The sequence below is a fragment of the Astyanax mexicanus genome, chromosome 16 (assembly GCF_023375975.1).
Source record: "Astyanax mexicanus isolate ESR-SI-001 chromosome 16, AstMex3_surface, whole genome shotgun sequence".
Lineage (NCBI taxonomy): Eukaryota > Metazoa > Chordata > Actinopteri > Characiformes > Acestrorhamphidae > Astyanax > Astyanax mexicanus.
In genome coordinates this window covers 4,636,922-4,659,266 of record NC_064423.1, presented here as the reverse complement: position 1 = coordinate 4,659,266, position 22,345 = coordinate 4,636,922, and the positions used below count along the sequence as shown (strand labels likewise).

Genomic DNA, 22,345 nt, shown 5'->3' with positions numbered 1-22,345 from the left:
ACACATTTTCAGTATTTTAGTATCACTTGCAACCTGTCCAATGGCAGCAATAAGCCGATAAATACATGCTGGTGTTCTGGCATTAATAAGTAAAAACCTGAGTAATGTACAGACACTATACACATATTATATTAAACAACAGGACCTAGCAAATCTATTCTGATATCAAAAATGTAATGATTAATCCAGCTCAGAAAAACATTTAGCATCAGGGCTGACAGACTCCTAGCCTACAACTGAGTTCAGCTGTTAGCTAGCATTGAGCCGATTGCTGTATTCTAGTATTCTGAGCTCAATAACTAAAGACTGGAGTGAACTATACTCATAAAATACATATTATATCAAATGAAAGGAACTTCCCAATTTAACAGCACAGTGCCATCCATCTGTTATCAAACATCAGCCACTAATTCAGTTTGTAAAACAGTTAGCACCAGTGCTAACACACTCCAAGCCTAGTACTGAGTTCAGCTGTTAGCTAGCATTGAGCCGATAACTGCGTTCTGGTGTACTGAGATCAATAACCAAAGACTGGAGTGAACTATAATCATAATTCACATATCATATTAAACCCCAGGACCTACTAATCTAACCAGCACAGTGCCATCCATCTGATTTCTTAAACATTAGCCTTTAATTCAGTTTGAAATACAGTTAGCATCAGGGCTAACACACTCCAAACCAATCGCTGAGTTACGGCTATTAGCTAGCATTGATACAAGAACCTTCTAATCTAACCAGCACAGTGACAGCCATCAGATTTTTTAAAACATTAGCCATTAATTCAGTTTGTAAACACTTAGCATCAGGGCTAACACACTCCTAGCCTACTGCTGAGTTCAGCTGTTTGCTAGCATTGAGCCGATTGCTGCGTTCTGGTGTTCTAAGCTCGAAAACTAAAGACTGGAGTGACCTATAATCATAATCCACATATTATATTAACCCCCAGAACCTACTAATCTAACCAGCACAGCACCATCCATCTGATTTTTTAAACATTAGCCATTAATTCAGTTCATAAAACAGTTAGCATCAGGGCTAACACACTCCTAGCCTACAACTGAGTTCAGTTGATAGCTAGCATTGAGCCAATAGCTGCATTCTAGTGTTCTGAGCTTAATAGCTAAAGACTGGAGTGAACTATACTCATAATCTACATATTATATCAAACATGAGAACCTACTAATCTAACCAGCACAGCACCATCCATCTGTTATAAGAAATTAGTGAATTAATTCAGCTCGGAAAACAGATAGCAACGTCAGTTAGTCAATAATGACAAATCCACTAATCTGAGTCTTAAGTCCTTTAGGTCAGATTGTATTAATGTAAAAATTAATACTAAAGATGCTAAATAACTTTTAATTTTCTTAACAGTTGGACTATTTTATTTTACATTATATTTGCACTTTACTGAGCATGCTTTTGATAAAAATATGGTCAAATATCTGATAAGAATGCTGCTAATATTTGCATCTCATTTTTAAGCATTTTAAGCAGGGCAGGTATATTTTATTATTTTAGCTATTTAGCCAATTATTTAAATGTAATTACTCTTTAAGACGTATTTGAGTAGCGCAGAATCTCCTAAAAAGGAACATTCTGGCATGTGTGACTGCTGTAAGGGAAACTAAAAGTTTTACCCCGTTTAAAGACAGTCAATTTCATTTTACACTGTTGTTTTGTAAGATTAATATATTTTACTGAGCTCAAACCAATGCATGTAAGACAACATGAAGATTTTTATATACTTCCTCTAATTTGCAACATCCTGTGTGATCATTAGATTCATTTCTCTGTTCCAGACATACAGTATTGCTTATGCTACAGTATTTTCATTTCCTGTTATTTTTAAGGACAGGATACATTTTGCTTACGTTTTCTATGGTTAAGCAGAAGTAGGGAAATTATTTCATGATGTAGGAAAGGGGTATAAAGATGGTTGTATGGGAGGTGAGAGCCAGAGCATGCATCTTTCTGTCTTCTGTGTGTGTCTTTTAAGCTGTATTTCCTTTACACTTAATGCATGTCTTTGTCTTTTCCAATAAATGCATTTCTTATTACAATGACTGGGTGGCTTGAATCAAATAATTTTTCATTGCAACCCAGTGTCCAGTTTCCTCCACAAAGTCTTCTTGAATTCTTTGCAAAATTCTTTGAATAAAGGCACAGCAAACTGTTAAACTTCGGCCTAGGGTTTTAAGAGATATACAATATTTGCAGGGCAATGCTGTCTAGCATTTAGTTTAGTTTTTAATTCCAATAAGAAATATATATCTCAGTATACAGCTCTGGTAAAAAAATAACAGACCACTTAAAAATGGTGATTTCTTTCAATTTTACCCAGTTAAAAAAACTCTGGTATATAATCAAGAGGAAGATGGATGATCACAAGCCATCAAACCATGTAAAGGCATAAAGTTATCCAAAAGCAGTGTGTAAGACTGGTGGAGGAAGAACATGATGCCAAGATGCATGAAAATTGTGATAAAAAAAAACAGAGTTATTCCACCAAATATTGATCTCTGAACTCTTAAAACTTTATGAATATGAACTTGTTGTTTTCTTTGCATTATTTGAGGTCTAAAAGCTCTGCATCTTTTTTTGTTATTTTAGTCATTTATCATTTTCTGCAAATAAATGCTCTAAATGACAATACTTTTTTTGGAATTTGGAAGAAATGCTTCAGAAAGTGAAGTGCTCTCTTAATTTTTTTCCAGAGCTTGGGCTTATCGTTTCTGAACCTCTAGTATGATTTTGCTGCTTAAAGGATAATGCGTTGAGTTGAACTCTTTGGGGGCCCTGTTTGCTATGCTGAGGGGGGGGGGGGGGGGGTGCACATAGCAATGCAGTGATCAGCTTAACTTCAGACACTCTTATAATGACTAAGCCTTTATTACATAACTCAGATGATGAAGCAGTTGTGTGTATTTGGCTCATTATATAAGTGTGTTTTGAGTGAACTACAGCAGTGTAGATTAGTGTGTAAATGTGTTGAAAGTATTTTCTGGTGGCCTTAAGAATGATCCTGCATGTGTGACAAATGGGCTACGTTCACACAGCAGGTAAAAGTGGAGCAAATCCTATTTTCTCATCAAATCTAATGTTTATTTAAGGCTGTTCACACCATCATTTTTATTTGATCTGAATCCTACCTTGCTCTGAAGTGTGCACACTCCTACACTGATGCATATGTGCAATCGAGCAATGCTTTAATTTTAATGCTTTGGTTTGCATTCTTGGTTGTATTTTTGTTTGACTGCAGCAGTGCCATACTGTGTCCCATGGCCATGTTAGATTTTTTTTTTTAATTAGAGCTGTTGGAGATTTTTTTTGTCAAGGGTTTTGTGTTGTTTGTAGCTGTTATGTGTGTTTGTGTGTTAATGCCAGGTTCACACTACCAGATTTTAGCCCAGTTTTGCAGTCTTTAATAGTTTTTCGTTGATCGCTGTCAAAAATTCTCCTTGGAGGCATTTCTTCTCGGAGGGGATCTCTCGACGCCCACACTGTCAAATAGTTTAAACTACTGAAAGACAATTTGCTGACCATTCACAGATGTCTGGCAAATATTCAGCATGCTAGATATCTGACTCAGTTGGCAACTAGGAGTCAGGAACAGCGGCTACATACAGCCCATGGGATCGAAGAAAGAAAGAACCACGGGTCCAAAACACACTCTCTGCTTTATTAGAGCCATTTATGGAGAGTCTGACCACTTTCTATCTCTCCTGTTATATCAAGAAATGACAGTTAAACTCTAGAGGAGCCCGAGAGTGAGCCCTCTATGAAAGGGGGTGAATAGAGCTAAAAGCTAAAAGCTTTAAATTAAAAACAATAAGGAACTACATGGTGTTAGAAAGTAGAATAATAACTTTACTAAAAAAAAGAAAGAAAAGCATGCCTGTATATTTCAGTTTATCTATAGAAAACAGGTTTTACACTGTGAAGCATTAGCATTTCAGCTTCTGTGAGCTGATTGGTTAGCGAGCTGATCCTGGAGATACAGGAAGAGCATGTTTAAAAGGCGTATTACTGGAGTTACAGTTCTGTGTGTTGAGGACATAAGTACATATTTCAGTATAAAACTGATCAGACATTTATAAACTCTGATTTTACACAGTTGCTTCATATGAAATCATTCTATTCACTTTAAGTGCGTATTCTCCTCTATAGAGATTCTCTGGAATGGAATCGCTAGTTCTTGTGTGTTTAGTTCTGGAGTGTTCTCGTGACAAAACATGTTTTTGGAGAGCAACCAGGTGAGTCTACAATTTCCCACATCGAAAAAAAATGTGTAATTTGTGAACCCTGAACAGTCATGTAGTGTGAAAGTCTCAAAAACTGGAGGACAAGTGATTACAGCACAACGAGTTGTATAGTGTGAACCTGGCATTATGTGTTTATAGGTAAACGTGATTTAGTTGTGGTGGTTTCAACCGGTGGGGCATTATATACACCCTTTTGGTGTTAAGTAGGATGTTGAATAAGGGTCTGCACCAGTGATGGTATAGTTACTTTGAAAAAGTAATCCGATTACTGATTACTGATTACTCCGTTAAAAAGTAATTGAGTTACTTTATGGATTACTTGATTTGAAAAGTAACTAAGTTACTTTACAAGTTACTTTATTAGTTACTTTCAGCAGCTGCAGACACCACCTCCCGCCGCCTTAACATAAACATTATAACCAGTTTTGCCAATTAATTCCTTTATTGGAAAATGCGTTTTTAACAGCAACAGTGTATCTCTAGACATTTAAAGTTGAACTATTTCCTGAAAAAAAATCTCTTGAATGAATTTAACATAAATCATTGTTTTTATAAAAAATGTTAAATAATGTGTGTGTGAGGTGGAGAGAGAGAGAGAGAGAGTAACGCACAGTGACTTGGATAAGTAACTTTACTCTGATTACTGGATTGGAAATAGTAACGCGTTAGATTACTCGTTACTGAAAAAAGGGTCAGATTAGAGTAACGCGTTGCTAAGTACTAAGTACTGACATCACTGGTCTGCACCATAGATTATTATATGAGAGAATTGAGCTAACAGAAAATGAACAGGGTGTAAATACACAAAAGATTCAGTAAATAATGCGTAATAGCTTGTGGAATTGCTTCAAGTTCTCTTATAAGATGTAACAGTGTGTAAAAAGGAAGGAGTTCCTCTTAATGCAGAGCTTTATAGCAGAACAGAGGAGGTTTTGTTCTTAGTCTTCACTGTGTTTTCAAGTGACCCTCGCGAGTGCAGTGAGGAGTATGAGATAAAAGTGCCCTGAAGCATCAGTTTAGCAGTTTAGAAGAGCGACTGTGTGAATGAAAGGCTTTTTAAAGGGGTGCAGCTGTTTAAAAGAGGAACAGCTCAGGAACTGTGTTCAGGGCGTTCAGAGAGTCTCTGCTATATGGGGCAAACCCTGAATAAAAACTCTTTCAGGATTTCAGACGGGACCCAGCTGCATTTTGGGGCTTTTTTCGTAAGCCTAACCTCAGACACAGACGGCTGATTGTACTGTTGATGCTGGAAACTTACAGTGTGTCAGTAATCTCATGTTTTATTAATGATTAGGCTATGATAGCCAGAAAATGTTAGAAATACTGATTTTAAACATATTACTTTTGTCTATTTTGCAAACAGTGACTTACCATAACCCTGATTATATACAGCTATGGAAAAAAATAGTCCAAATTGAAAATTGATTATTTATTATCATTTTAGTGTGGGAGGTTTCATGGCTAAATTGGAGCAGCCTGGTGGCCAATCTTCATTAATTGCACATTATTGCACCAGTAAGAGCAGTACGAGTGTGAAGGTTCTATTAGCAGAGTAAGAGCACAGTTCTGCTCAAAATATTACAATGCACACAACATTATGGGCGACATACCAGAGTTCAAAAGAGGACAAATTGTTGGTGCACGTCTTGCTGGAGCATCTGTGACTAAGACAGCAAGACTTTGTGATGTGTCAAGAGTCACGGTATCCAGGGTAATGTCAGCATACCACCAAGAAGGACCAACCACATCCAACAGGATTAACTGTGGACGCTGTAAGAGGAAGCTGTCTGAAAGGGACTTTCGGGTGCTAACCCGGATTGTATCCAAAAAACATAAAACCACGGCTGATCAAATCACGGCAGAATTCAATGTGCACCTCAACTCTCCTGTTTCCACCAGAACTGTCCGTCACCACAATAAATTATTGTGGTGTAAAACCAGGTGTTTCAGTTTCATTGTCCAACCCCTGTATATATCTATATACAGTATATATAAAGGTCATGTATATGTATCTCACTTTCTCCTCTCTCTCTCTCTCTGTTTATTTCTCTTGTACAGATGAGATTATGCAGCAGGAGATACGGCCGCTGCTGGCTGTGGATATCATCGAGCAGCTTCACAGGCAGTTCGCTCTGCTCTCAGGTAAGACTGCTGTTCAGTCCTGCTGCTGTACGGAGGTGGAGCTCTGCTGTGGAGCTCTGCTGTACTTTGGCTGCTGTGATCTTTACTGCAGTTAGGAGTGTGTGTAGTTGTGTGTAGAGTGAAATTAGTGGCATAAATCAAATAGTTAATCATTCTTTTTATTCTTTCTCAAAACTTTAAATTTAATTTTAACAGTGCATATAGTGGAAGTATAGTAGTACTGAGGTACTGAGGTAAAGCAATGTATTATTAATAACATTATTTTGTGATTAATTAGGGCTGGGCGATATGGTCTAAAATGATAAAAATACAATGTGAAAACAGAACATTCAGTTATGTTGTGTTTATTTATAATTTATTATTTATAAGTCTAAAGTCAGTGCAGTTTTGTTTTCCCACAAAATCTTACAGCACTTCATATCTTACAGCTTCCCTCTGCTACTGACAACTTTTACGGAGATGCAGTTTTATTTTTCAGGAGGACTTGGCACACTGCCCACACTGCCAGAGGTAGCAATAAGTTCTAATTTTCTGAGACACTGATTTTCTTTGACTTTAAGCCATAATCATCAACAATACAAGAAATGAACGCTGTGTGTTTAATACATCTATATAATATATGAGTTTCACATTTTGAACTGAATTATTGGAATAAAGTAAACTGTCAATTAGGGCTGGGCAATATATAGAGATAAAAAAATATCTATATATTTTCATATGCGATATAAGATGAGACAATATCGTTTATATCAATATAGACTACGCTGCGTTACAGTGAGCTCCGTCAGTTCTCCCACTGTCTCCACAGCTTCACCTAGCCCCGCCCCTCACTCACTAAACACACTGACCAATCAGCTCCTTCACATGGGTATGAGAATAGACCTGGCACCAGTTCAGCCCAGATTTACAGAAAACTCAAACTGCACTTTTTATTTTACTTTTTCTTAAGCACTTTACATGCTCTTTTTCCAAAAGCACGATGTAATTTTTTTTATATGCCTTGTTTTTAGGCTACTTTAAGTGGAAAAAAAAGATTTAATTTGAGGAATTGTTATATATAAATTATATATTATATATTTCAGGTGTTAAGGCTACTCAAATATACAGGAATTATAAAAGTACCAATATAAAATTTGGAACATGTAGCTTTGTCTCAAAAGATTTATATTGTATATCGCAATTCATAAAAATATATCGAGATTTATTTTTGATCCATATCTCCCAGTCCTACTGTCAAGGATATTCTCATTTTTTGAAATGCACTAGTGTACTGAACTGTAAGCAGATTTGTTGTGAATTTCTCCTGGAGGAATAATTGTGTTTTTTACCTTCACTTCTGAAAGAAAAACAGGATGTCTCTTAGATCCTGCACTAATTCCCTGAGTCTACGCTGTTAATCCTTGTGGTGTAACTGGGGATTTACTGGTGTTTTGTTGGTTAACAATAAATGCTAAATATGAAGAATTGTTTTCTGGAAGTTACTTAAGAATGATCCTGGTGTTTCCTTAAACTTTGGCAGTTCTGGCTGATTTATGTGTTAAATTCACTAAAACAGTTCACAGCAGCAGTTGTCACTATTTACTTTACTGCTTAATAAGGCCAAAAGCCTAAACATTTTTTGCACCAATAATTCAGCATCTCAGTGATTACCTATACCACAACATGCACATATTGCATACAGGTGTTGGACAATAAAACTGAAACACCTGGTTTTAGACCACAATAATTTATCGTGGTGACGGACAGTTCTGGTGGAAACAGGAGAGTTGAGGTACACATTCTGTGAATTCTGCCGTGATTTGATCAGCCGTGGTTTTATGTTTTTTGGATACAAGCACCCGAACATCCCTTTCAGACAGCTTCCTCTTACAGCGTCCACAGTTAATCCTGTTGGATGTGGTTGGTTCTTCTTGTTGGTATGCTGACATTACCCTGGATACCGTGGCTCTTGATGCATCTCAAAGACTTGCTGTCTTGGTCACAGATGCTCCAGCAAGACGTGCACCAACAATTAGTCCTCTTTTGAACTCTGGTATGTCACCCATAATGTTGTGTGCATTGCAATATTTTGAGCAGAACTGTTCTCTTACCCTGCTAATTGAACCTTCACACTCGTACTGCTCTTACTGGTGCAATGTGCAATTAATGAAGATTGGCCATCAGGCTGCTCCAATTTAGCCATGAAACCTCCCACACTAAAATGACAGTTTCAGTTTCATTGTCCAACCCCTGTATTTATTTAACCCCTTATCATTTATTCTGATTTCAAATTCAGCACTAGTCCTGTTCACCATTTCTTCTTCTGATGTAATTTGAGTAAACTAAAGGCTAGAATCCAGTATTGGTAATTGTGTGGCCTTTGACCCTTTCTGTGTACTGAGGAGATGAGCATATGTGTGAGCAGCTGTGAATCTGATCAATGGTAATATGTTCTGATCGTTTCCTCTCTCAGCCTGAAGACTGAGATCTTGCTCCACCACACCCAGAGTATTAACTGGCTTCAGGCCTGCGCTTTTCTGAAACTGCTTCTAGATGTTATGTTTTCTCCAGTCTCTAAATGCTACTCTTAGGGCAGCATTAATGTGCAGTTTTCTGTGTGGTGTATAGTGCAGATTAAGAGCCCTATCGTACACCCATGATGCTCATTGCTATCTTTCACCTTGTCAACAGTCTATTTTTACACCTTTTACACCTATATTTTGGTGGTGGGAAACACAGGAGCGCCACTGACTGATTAAAACCCTGACAACAGTCGACAGTCAATCATCAGAGTCCATTTCTATAGGTGCTCCCAACTTTTACATCAACAATAAACAGAATAAAGAATAAAATAACATTACTGTTCCCTTAAATGAGCTTCTGGTGTATCTTCACAGTGTAAACGAGCAGCTCAGTATCTGTCTCTGCTGAGACGCACAAAGCAAAGCGCCACACTGTTAAGACACGAACGCGCCAAAGTCAGAGCTCACCACACCCATGATTAATTAAGACAATTATGTGCCTACTGATGAAAAACTAGAGACTTGCAGCAACCAAAGATGTGAAACGTATCTCCAATTTATTTAATCTGTAGGTAGAAGTATAGGTACTGGATTTAAAACTACTTATAAAAGTATAAAAGTAAATGTAATGTAAGGAGAAAAAATGCTATAAGCTATAAGAACAAAAGCTTACAAAACACATTTTACTAAAAACCATAATGAATATCTATAATGTTAAAATATTAAAATGTTAATATTGATAATATAATTTGGGATTTTGCACTAGGCTGTTCTCTAGTGTTTCAGCTGCATATATGCAACATTGTAAATGAATGTATTTTATTTAGTAGAAAGTAAATATATTAAAGTTAAAGAAGTTTAGTTGGGCTGGAGTTTGTCTGGAGTTCTCTTGAGTCTCTGCACGGATCATCTTCATACTAGACTACATACGTCTGCTGTGGGGTGGGGCTGTGTGAAGGTGTGATAGATCACAGTATAAACCAATAGGGTGTCGGAATGGTATATGTTTATATTTCTCTACATCCAATCACAATCAGATTCACTCTATGTGGATGGAGGAGAGATTTATCTGGATAGGGGTTTAATTGAAAGATGAGAAGCTGGAATGAAAACCAGCTGAAATAAGGAAATAGGAGAAACGAGGCTGTTTTTATTAAAATGTAAGGAGTAGAAAGTTCAGATAATTGTGTGAAAATGTAAAATAATTACTCCGGTAAAGTATAGATAACCTACATTTTACTTTATCTATGAGGTGGAGCAGCTCAAATCCCTGAGAGATCAGACAGCTGATGCACAGTTGATGTAAGTGGGTGGTTCTCCCATCCCCAGTCTTACTTCTCTACAGGGAGCGTTTCCATTCCTCCCCACCCGTGCTGCTCCTCCTGGGGAATAGACGTCATCTCTGAATCCAGGCCTGCTAGTAACTTTCTGCAGCCAGGAGATGGACGTGTGATCTGAGGCTCTAAGCAGCTACAGATGTTATATAATGTAATGAAGGGGACGTGGTTACAACAATTTAATATGTTTTTTACTTTTTAAATTAGAACAGTGCTTTTCTATTCCCCTGATTTATAGGGATGACCGATATGCCCCTGAAATTACTGTATATCACAATATTTTACAATATTCACACATAAGGAATCATGTAGTAATTTAAAAGTGTTAAACAAACTAAAATACTCTGTGAAGAAGCATTTAGGTGCTCTTATCTGGGGAGCTGTTTGTTAACTTGTGGTTTCTGAGGCTGGAAACTCCTGATAAACTTATCCTGTACCTCACTCTTCCTGCACTGAAAAAAATAAATCTGAGCGTTAGTAAATGTAACGTAATTAAATCTGTGTTATTAACAAAAAATATGTTTCTACCTTTACATGAATATATCTAGTTTTTAATTACTCCACATTTGTTACAAAAATAATAATAAAATAAAAAAATACAAGACATTGTGTATTTTTTCCTTAATATAATTTATTTATGTAATCCCAACAAATCGTTTTAGGTACACAACAAACCTGCACAACAAACTAAAGTCTTGTTATATTTACTAGGGTTTTAGTCACTACCTGTGTCAATGCTCTTTCTACAGTGTTGGTCCATGCAGCTTTCCTATAGGCTCCTGGTACCATATATTTGCATATTGGGTGTGGCCTCTCCCTTACTCAGCATCTTTGTGTTGTCTGTTGCCCAAAGCTAGCTTATCCTGGGCGTGCAGTAATTATAATATACATGTTGATTGGCAGGTCTCAGTGTTGTAGAGCTGTAAGAGCACATTAACTTTATTCTGTGTTTCTAGTGATCACAGTATGCTGGCTTTGAGCTACAGAGTTCACTCTTTACCCAGTTTACTCCTGTATTGCTCCAGTATTATACTGTTAAATAATAATATACTAAATATGGTGAGAATACCCATGATTAACTTAAAATGATAAGCTATGTGAATATTACTAAAGTTTTATTAACTTGAAAGTCTGTGTTAAAATAAAGATTTTAACGAAGAATTGTTAGTTTATTTGACTAAACAGATCATTTTTAAAAAGGACAAATTAAACACTTAAGTTGAGTTAACTCAGCTTTTTAAGTCAGCAGTGTACAAGAGAAAATTAAGTTGACAATATTTAAATTTCCCATGTAGTGTCAGTGGACTCTTTTAAGTTGACACTACCTGAAAAAGTATGTAGCACTACTGGAGAAAATTAAGTAGTAAATACAATAACTACTCTTGCTTGATCTACCGAATTATCTGATGCAAAAAGTTGACATGATTTTTTTAAGTAGATCAAGCACACTATTTTTTTCAGTGTGGGGCGGTCCTGATGAGAGCCAGTTTTATCAGAACATTTTTGACAGTCTTTGCAACTGCACTTGAAGTTTTTTCTTTACTTGAGTAGTTGTTGCTTCTCATAATATGGATTAGAACATATAGAGCTTAAATAGGGCTATTCACTGTATACCTGTAACTCTACCTCTTCACTACTTTACTTTAACTGATGCTCTCAAACACTTTATTAAGAGACAAGAAATTCAAGTAATTAACTCTTGATGAGTTCAGCACAGCTGTTAACTGAAAGCCTGAATTCCAGGAGACTCTACCTCATAAAACTGACTAAAGAGAAAATGCACAACAACCTACGCAAGAGGTGCTACTTTGAAGAATCTAAAATCTAAAAAATATTCTGGTTTGTTTAAATCTTTTTTGTGTACTAAATAATAGTAGTAATAATATTTTTTCTTCATAGTTTGGGTGACTTTAGTATTAATCTACAACCAAGAACCTTTTAAAATGATGAAAATCCACTAAAACATTTGACTGGAACTGTATATCGTCGCTGTCCAATGAAAAACACTTATCTCCATTTTTGTCGATTTTTAGTTTACTACATAATTTGAACAGACAAACTGTGACTTACACTGTGCCAAAATTTCTTGATAAACGGACCAATAGAAACTCTTCAAAATGACCTGGAATAAACTTTTTTTTCTACATTGACTTCCATTGAAAGTTTACAAAGTTTTTTTCCCTCTCCTGTAAGGTTGCTGTTTTAGAGTTAAGTGTTTTTCATTGGACAGCGATAATATTTAGGTACTGTATTTATAGGTCTTTAGGTCAAATTAAAAGTAGCTATTAATACAAAAAAAGCATTCAGTTTCTAATGAATGTTATCTCAGACAGAAGCACTGGATTTGGCAGGTCTCGAGACAAGACAGATTCCAAATAAGCCAGAGGCTTTTAATGTAATAAATATTTTGCTTTATCAAATTATATTATTAAACAACAAAAAGTGGATTTTGCTCTGCCCTTCCTCTATACTGAAAAAAAAAATAGTGTGCTTGATCTACTTGAAAAAAATCATGTCAACTTTTTGCATCAGATAATTAGGTAGATCAAGCAAGAGTAGTCATTGTATTTACTACTTAATTTTCTCCAGTAGTGCTACATACTTTTTCAGGTAGTGTCAACTTAAAAGAGTCCACTGACACTACATGGGAAATTTAAGTATTGTCAACTTAATTTTCTCTTGTACACTGCTGACTTAAAAAGCTGAGTTAACTCAACTTAAGTGTTTAATTTGTCCTTTTTAAAAATGATCAGTTTAGTCAAATAAACTAACAATTCATCTTTATTTTAACCCACACTTTCAAGTTAATAAAACTTTAGTAATATTTACATAGCTTATCATTTTAAGTTAATCATGAGTATTCTCAACATATTTAGTATATTATTATTTAACAGTATAATAATGGAGTAATACAGGAGTAAACTGGGTAAAGAGTGAACTCTGTAGCTCAAAGCCAGCATACTGTGATCACTAGAAACACAGAATAAAGTTAATGTGCTCTTACAGCTCTACAACACTGAGACCTGCCAATCAACATGTATATTATAATTACTGCACGCCCAGGATAAGGTAGCTTTGGGCAACAGACAACACAAAGATGGTGAGTAAGGGAGAGGCCACACCCAATATGCAAATATATGGTACCAGGAGCCTATAGGAAAGCTGCATGAACCAACACTGTAGAAAGAGCATTGACACAGGTAGTGACTAAAACCCTAGTAAATATAACAAGAGTTTAATTTGTTGTGCAGGTTTGTTGTGTACCTAAAAAGATTTGTTGGGATTACATAAATAAATTATATTTAGGGAAAAATACACAATGTCTTGTATTTTGAACAAATGTGGAGTAATTAAAAACTAGATATATTCATGTAAAGGTAGAAACATATTTTTTGTTGTTAATAACACAGATTTAATTACGTTACATTTACTAACGCTCAGATTTATTTTTTTCATTGTAGTTTTATAAACCTGTTGAAATTACAGGTTCTAAAACTAAAGAACCCCCTACACATTTAGAGTACACGTCCTTTTCTAGTTTTTTTTTTTTTTTTACCATATTTTTTATATTGAAAAAAAAAGAAACTGTGATTTTTAATTATGTTTGTGTCAGTGTTTGATTTTTTTTATTTTTTATTTTTTGCTTTAAAATGTTCAGTAGTGTGTTCTCTGATGAGGTGTTTGAATATTGACCAGGGATGTTTAAAATGTTATACTATACATATAACTATAAGTACTAGCCTAAATGCGTCTGTATGAAGTGTATTTTTTAAACAAAGTCATTTTCAAAGTCCAGTGCTGCCCCCTGTGGTTCACCATTGTGGTTCACACACTGCAAGTTTCTCAGATTTTGCTATTTATAGGTTTATGTTTGAGTAAAATGAACATTGTTGTTTTATTCTGTAAACTACAGACAACATTTCTCCCAAATTCCAAATAAAAATATTGTCATTTAGAGCATTTATTTGCAGAAAATGAGAAATGGCTGAAATAACAAAAAAGATGCAGAGCTTTCAGATCTCAAATAATGCAAAGAAAATAACAAGTTCATATACATATTCAAGTTATAAGAGTTCAGAAAAAAATCAATATTTGGTGGAATAACCCTGGTTTTTAATCACAGTTTTCATGCATCTTGGCATCATGTTCTCCTCCACCAGTCTTACACACTGCTTTTGGATAACTTTATGCTGCTTTACTCCTGGTGCAAAAAAAAATATTATGTTCCAGAGGTTTTAAATTTGGTAAAATCAAAGAAATTCATCTTCACATTTTTAGGTGGTCTCGTGTTTTTTCCAGAGTCGTATATGTTGTATAATATGTATATATGTGTAACAACCTAAACACAACCCTACCTCTAGCCTAAATCTATCTATCTCTCTATCTCTCTATCTATCTATCTATCTATCTATCTATCTATCTATCTGTCTGTCTGTCTGTCTGTCTGTCTGTCTGTCAGTTCTTTGTCTCTGTATAGTTCTCTGTGGTTTCCAGAAGATATGTTATTACACTCCAAAATCACACAGATATTAGGAGAATGTCAGGTGTGTGATGATGATGATGATGATGGTGATGATGATAGTGTCTGATGCTGTTTTTTTGTATTGAGTTGTGTTTTTCTCTCCACACAGGAGGAAGAGGAAAGGATGGCGCCCCCATCATCACCTTCCCCGAGTACTCTGACTTCAGTGAGCTTCCTGAGGAGGATTTTATTAATGTAGTTACATATCTCACCAGCATACCCAGGTGACCACCCTTACTCCTGCCTTCTGTTTTTATGACTACAATTAAAAAAATGATGAGTAAAATTTACTTCAAAAACTTCAACTCGGTTTCAAGACTTAAATGTTACATAGAATAAATAAGAGAACTGAACTTCAGTCAATCCTTTTACAAATGTTCAGCTCACTGTTGCCTATTTCTAGTTATGTGTTGTTATATATTTATTAAATGGTTATTAATGGGTGTTAATTAATAACCATTAATTAATTCCTTTATAAACCATGAACCCTTTAGAAAGATAGTCTTGTTTTAAAAAATGATCAGACATTTATAAACTGTGATTTTGCTCAATTTTTTTTTCACTTTAAGTGAGTATTCTCCTCTCTAGAGATTCTCTGGCATGGCATCACTAGTTCATTCCATCATGTCCATTTGCTTATGGCGTGTTTTTGTTACAAAATGTGTACAAAAATCAGCCAGATGAGTCTGCGATTTACCAAGATAAAATTGTTAATTGGTGATTCTGTGTTGCCAGTCAGTCATGTAATGTGAACAAGGCGTTGCCTTACCAGTTTGAAAATGTTATTTTAGTTTTTTTTATTTGGGGAAAAAAATGGAAAAATGATATTCCCGGCTTATTACAAAATGATATTTATTTTAGAAAATAATTCTGACCTTTTATATTTACATTACATTACATTACATTACTAGCATTACATTTGGCAGACGCTTTTGTCCAAAGCGACTTACAATAGTCAAGTACAAAAGTAATAGAAGTTAAAGATAAAAACATCTTCAGACAGGGCCTAAAGGAGATCAAAGGGAAATAAAGGGATAGAGACGTGAAGGAGGGGAAGAAGGAAATGAGGTTAGAAGTAGTTAGGATGTTAGAGGTGTTAGGAGAGTAAGTGCTTTTTGAAGAGCTCAGTCTTCAGGAGTTTATTAAAGATAGTGAGAGATTCTCCTGATCTGGTAGTAGAAGGTAGTTAGTAAGAGGTGTTAGGAGAGTAAGTGCTCTTTGAAGAGCTCTGTCTTCAGGAGTTTATTATTAAAGATAGTGAGAGATTCTCCTGATCTGGTAGTAGAAGGTAGTTAGTTAGAGGTGTTAGGAGAGTAAGAGCTCTTTGAAGAGCTCTGTCTTCAGGAGTTTATTATTAAAGATAGTGAGAGATTCTCCTGATCTGGTAGTAGAAGGTAGTTAGTTAGAGGTGTTAGGAGAGTAAATGCTCTTTGAAGAGCTCTGTTTTCAGGAGTTTATTAAAGATAGTGAGAGATTCTCCTGATCTGGTAGTAGAAGGTAGTTAGTTAGAGGTGTTAGGAGAGTAAGAGCTCTTTGAAGAGCTCAGTCTTCAGGAGTTTATTAAAGATAGTGAGAGATTCTCCTGATCTGGTAGTGGAAGGTAGTTTGTTTCACCATTGGGGAATTCTGTATGAGAACAGTCTGGATTGCTTTGTGTGAATGAATTTGTGTGCTTTATTACAGTGTAACCGGGACTGTCCTCTCTCTGGCATGTTTAACCTGCTTCTCTGTTGTATTGTATTTCAGTCTGGACGCGGCCAGTATCGGCTTCATAATTATCATAGACCGCAGGCGGGACAAATGGAGTTCGGTGAAAGCCTCGTTGGCTCGAATAGCAGTAAGTACTTTTATTTTTTGGACTGCAAGTACTTTCTATTTTTTGCAGGGAATTTTAATCACACACATCTAAACACACACACATACACAATTAGGAAAACAAGTTTGCACTCAGTGCTCGTTTGGGGGAGGAGTTAATTATGTCTGGTTTGTTTTCACACACAAGAACTCTGATTTCTTAATCATGGATCGATTGGACAATTCCATTCAGCACTTTTTATTGCGTGTATGCTGTTGGCAATAAATATATCTCCTGACAATCTGAAAAGCCATTTATTCTGTTTATATCAATATCAGAATTATATTGTATTGACCAAAATATAGAATTATAGAATATAGAATTTATTTTGGCCACATCATCCAGTCTCTCATGTCTGGACAGAACCCACGTGCAGATGCAACACAAGTACTTTATTGAATAAAGTAGGTGGCAAAAGAGTAGTCAAAACGACCGATAAACAACAGCAATAGCGAGTAAACATATCAAACATGATAAACAGTCCAAGGCTCATACACAGACTAAGGTACAAAAACAAATCAGAACAAAAATACTAAGAGGTGTGTCCAAACTTTTGACTGGTGTGGTATATAATAGTAATAAGAATAGTAATAAGAATTTGTATTATATTTCACCAGAATTCAGCAGAAAAACTATGATCCATCATGTAATAATAATATGGCACTCTGCTGCTGATGATAATGTAGCATTGCCGAGTAGCATCATCACAGCGCTAACTCTCGGAGAAAAGCGCAGCAACTCGGTTCTAATACATCAGCTCACAGACGCAGCCTTGTGCTGATCCACATCACCCTAGGAGTGATGAGAGGATAGAGAGAGCGCCATCTACTGTACTCACCCAGAGAGAGAGCAAGTCCAATTGTGCTCTCTCAGGGCTCCAGCAGCTGATGGCAAGCTGCATGACCGGGATTCGAATCAGCGATCTCCTGATCATAGTGGCAGCGCTTTAGACTGCTGGACCACACAACACCCCATGATTTCAATAATTAACCATTACCAATGTTGCAATATTTTAGATTTATTTTAAGAAAAAGTAAATGTAGTATAATTTATACATTATACAGATATTGTAGAAAATCCTGTGTGACACGTCTACTGATGATACAGTGTTTAATGTCCATTTTCTGTCATTTTACACCACTGAAAAATAGGACATAGAGAACTGGAGGACAGCTGGTGGATGAGAGACCTCAGAATCAATAATGCAGAAGATGAGGGTCAAGAGGGATTACTGAGTTCAGAAGGTTACAGATAGAAAACAGATCTAGTCACATGGAGCAGGGTTGCCAGGTCCATCAAAAATATCCAGCCCAAAATCAGTCTAAAACCCACCCTTCAGAAGCTTAAACTAGCCCAAAATATACTGTACTGTGCAAAAGTTTTAGGCACCAAAGCAAATAATACTAATTAATTAATCTCAGCAATATGAATGTTTTTTTCCTAAAAAAAAGCGCCACATATGATTTGAACAGATGTAAATAAACATACATACAGTAAAACGTAACAAGGAATTCTCATTTTTTAACTATAAGTATGTTACTGTATATCCTGTGAGCCAAGCTGATAAACAAAGTGTAGAGATTCCAGATTTCTCCTGGATGCTCCTCGGCCAGCATAATATGTGTATAATATGTTCAGTTCCGTCAGCAGCTCACCTAATTTACCCCATTTACCAGTAATTTACCAAACCAGGTGTTGATAATTATGATGAGAACTAGAACAAGAAGTAACTCTACTAAACTCAGATGAGGAGGAGAGATTAGGAGATGTTGTAACGGGAAAACAGGGCTGTTAAAGTTGTAAATGCTTTTTGTAAAATTGCTTTTTATATTGATTATAATGCTGTTATGTGTTTTACTGAGCTAATAATAAACACTTACTGCACAGATAAGAAGCTTTTTCTTTACTAAAATTCCCACAGGTGCCTAAAACTTTTGCACATTACTGTATGTCTGTCACATGTTTGAAGCAAATGTCAAAACGACTATGCGTGTACAACTCATAGTATTTTGTTTTTATGGAATTTATTATCAGCATTGCTATTTATCTTAATCATTAATAATATTTTAACATTAGTGTTTTATTAGCTATTTTATAAAAGTGTTATATCCCATATATTAAACATTTAATAGTAACATAATTAGCAAAAAAAGAAAAAAAGAACTGACTTTTACTTACTAATTTCAGTTTTTGCCCCTCTTGATCTGTCCTCTCTTCTCTTTAATTTTTTTTTCATCGCCTGGTAATTTCTGTGTACATTGTGATTTCTCTCTCTCCTTTTTTTCATGCTGTCCTTCTTTATGTTGTTATGTTCTCCTGGTTCTTAATGTTGTAATTTTTTTTAAAGATTGATTTTTGTGTTGACTTGTACACATTTTCCCGCTGTGTTAATTTAACATCAGAACTTTAACATCAGAACATCCAATGAAAAAAACACTTTTTTTTTTTTTTTTTTTTTTGGTGGCCGCAGTAATTTTTAAAAGTAGCCCAAAAAAACGCACCTCTCCACCCCTGAATTTTCACCCGTGACTGGATTTTCAAACAAGCACAATTTGGCAGGAAAACCACAAACCTGGCAACTCTGATATGGAGTACAGTCGCTCATAATTAAACATATATATATAACACAGCATAGAGCATAGAGTGTTGGATTTACAGCATAACTAATAACTGCCATGCTTATGATTCATTCTACAGAATGGAAAAAAGTGAGACTGAGTAGAATAAAATATAATACATTTAAAAAAATATTGTTTAAATATGTTTTTGATCTGAAGTGTTTGATGTGCAGTTTGTGTTTTGTCGTCAACAGGGGGCGTTCCCTGGCAACCTGCAGCTGGTCCTGGTGCTGAGGCCCTCGCGTTTCTTCCAAAGAGCTATAGCTGACATCGGCATCCGATTACACCGCGATGACTTTAAAATGAAGGTACCGGTAAGCATGCTTCAGACGTGTTTCCCGCACTGTGTGACATTAATTATGCATATGGAGGTTATGTACAGGTAATGCATGTGGAGTAAGCATGCTCAACTTCATGTCAGACACAGTCTGGTTTTACAACTATTCCACTCTATATTTCTGTATAAGTCAGATTTACAATATTACCCACATAGTGTCTAATGCATGCATCCGTCTCTCTATTGCATGTTGCATGTCAGTAAATTAAGTATTTATTTATTTATTTATTTATTTATTACATATTGTTAGTTATCGGTAGCAAAACTAAGCTTTACTCTCTGTGACAACCTGGTCTAAGGTCTAGAATCAGGCCTTCTTTCTGTACCCACTGCCAGACCACAAACCAGACACTATATACATATACTAAATAGGTATAAACAGATATTAAGAGTTTATTGACAGTGAAAGTGGAGAAAACTCAAATCAATCAGCCTTTATTTTTATTCAAAGGTACATCAATTAAAAGAAGCCCAGAATTTACAATATACAGTTAAAAACATAAAAAAAAAATAAAAATAAAAGATGAAAATTGTGAAATAAGAAGAGAATCTTAAACACAGGCATCAGTTAGTGTTGGAAATCTGTCTTTGAATCAGGTTTCATTTAAATGTTTTTCTACACTGATCTTAAGCTGAGCACAAAGAGCAGAGCACTATTGCTCCTACTTCTGCAGAAATAAGAACACAATTATTTTACTTTTTACGTTTTTTTCAATCTTTTACAAAATACAAGAACGTGACCAAGAATCAGCCTACCATCCTAATCCCCCATTATTATAAAATTATTATAAAATGCTTAAGCGAATCCTTAATGAATGGGGATCAATAGAGCTAAACCAAAGCTAAAGCTAAAAACTCTGAAAATTAGTTTCTAAAAAATGATTTGTCTAGAATTTTAAAATAGAAAGAAATGTTACCTGTGTATTTCCAATTTGTATAATTCACTGCCAGTACAGCAATGAATGTCTGACTGTTGGCGTCTGTCTAGGTTGTATTCAGTCAGTGGAGCTCCTGTGTTTTCTGTTGCTAAGATAGCAAAAATCTGTGAGGGGGCAAATACTTTTTCTTTTTTTCATATTTGAATTATTTAATTGTGAACATTTTTAAATATTTATTTACCCTAAAAAGGCTTTTTTAGGAGAGCTTTTCCTATTTTTTCTGAATAAAGGCCGACTTTTATATTTATGTATCATAAATGTTTAATAATTATTACAAATTTATACTTAATAATTACAACAATATTTATTGATGCAAAGGTTTATTAATTATTACAGATAATATTTAATAATTACAACACTATTTATTGATGCAAAGGTTTATTATTATTACAGATAATACTTAATAATTACAAAAAATATTTATTTATGCAAATGTTTATTAATTATATTTAATAATAAAAATAAGTAATTGTAATTAGGTAATATTGTATGCAGAAATGAAGTAAAGTTTACTAAAAGAAAGGATTGATTCAGCAAAAATAAATGAAGTAAAGTTTACTAAAAGAAAGGATTGACTGAAGTTCAGTTCACTCATTTACTCTATGTAACATTTTAGTCTTAAAACCGAGTTAAAGTTACTTAAATTTATCTGAAATTAAATTTACTTAAAAAAAGCAAATGCAGAAAGTTACACATTTTTTTTTTATAATCCACTGCCAGTACAGCAATGAATGTCTGACTGTTGATGTTTGTGTAGGTTGTATTCAGTCAGTGGAGCTCCTGTGTTTCCTGTTGCTAAGATAGCAATACACCACAAATGTACCTGAATTTCCATATCACCACGACCATCAGTGTAGATCTATTCAGAGGCACCATTGCTATTTCAGTGACGCAGGAGGAAGGCGTGAAAATAGACTGTTGGCAGTTGAGCATTGTGACACACTTTGCGCAGGATGTAAGATAGTGCCCCAATCTTCAATACTGAAACATGTGATATTGTTCTGTGTTAAGGTAAATAGTACATTTTCCATTGTAAAATGCAGCAAAGGTTTATGAGCTACGATTCTGCTCAAGTGCTCCAAATGAACCCTTTCATATTGGACTGACTGCACTGCACTGTAAGACCTGATAAGTTGACTAAACTCAAAACTTTTGTTGTAACTGATTACCTAATAAATTTTAAGTTCATGTAATATAATTTTTAAGTACAGTGAACTTAACAAATACATATACATATATATTTAAAATGTATATTTCCCTGTATTTAGTCTTCTTTATGGTTTTATTCAACTATTTTTTTAAATACTCATAGAAAAGTAGATGAAAGAAAACAGTAAAGAATTAAAAGTACTGAGAGCACAGCGAGAACACAGAGTTACTGCAGCTCAGGAAATGATGCTCGTTCTACAGCTACAACACAGAGACCAAGTATTTAATCATAATATGTGATCTACAAGTTTACCTAAGGTAGCCCCGGGGAATCACTACACACTGATGGTGAGTGTCTGTCAGAAACTGTTGGACACACCCAGTATGCAAATAGATTGTAACAGAAGCCAATGGAAAAGAAGCTGTTAATGGCAACAGACTAAACTCAGTTATTATAAGTTGGTTCAACTCAAAGATCTCAGTTTGAATAGTACAGTATTTGTGCCCACAAATGTTCAACTAACTCAAAATAGTTGAGTATTGTTTAGAAATCTCCAATTTTATGTAAAACAGACTGATTTTTTTTTTTAGTTCAAACAACTTCTGGGTTTACAGTGTGGGAAGTGTCCTTAAACCCATGAGAGATTCTTAATTGGGTTTTCTCCTCTTCAGAAGTTT

The 22,345-nt window shown here is 35.2% G+C and overlaps 2 protein-coding genes across 12 annotated transcripts in view; one reads left to right on the top strand and one right to left on the bottom strand.

The window, feature by feature from the left end:
- mcf2l2 (MCF.2 cell line derived transforming sequence-like 2) overlaps window positions 1–22,345 on the top strand; it is a 177,962-nt gene that overhangs the window by 40,824 nt on the left and 114,793 nt on the right. For 10 of the 11 annotated variants that reach the window (XM_049465741.1, XM_049465742.1, XM_049465740.1 and 7 more), the window contains exons 2-5: window positions 6,327–6,410; window positions 14,880–14,994; window positions 16,517–16,607; window positions 19,438–19,557. In XM_049465741.1, coding sequence (XP_049321698.1) covers window positions 6,327–6,410; window positions 14,880–14,994; window positions 16,517–16,607; window positions 19,438–19,557 — 410 coding nt within the window. The remainder of the gene's footprint in view (window positions 1–6,326; window positions 6,411–14,879; window positions 14,995–16,516; window positions 16,608–19,437; window positions 19,558–22,345) is intronic. The other variant, XM_049465736.1, reaches the window with a different exon arrangement.
- Window positions 1–22,345, bottom strand: part of ncbp2 (nuclear cap binding protein subunit 2) — a 231,614-nt gene that overhangs the window by 100,425 nt on the left and 108,844 nt on the right. The window lies entirely within an intron of this gene.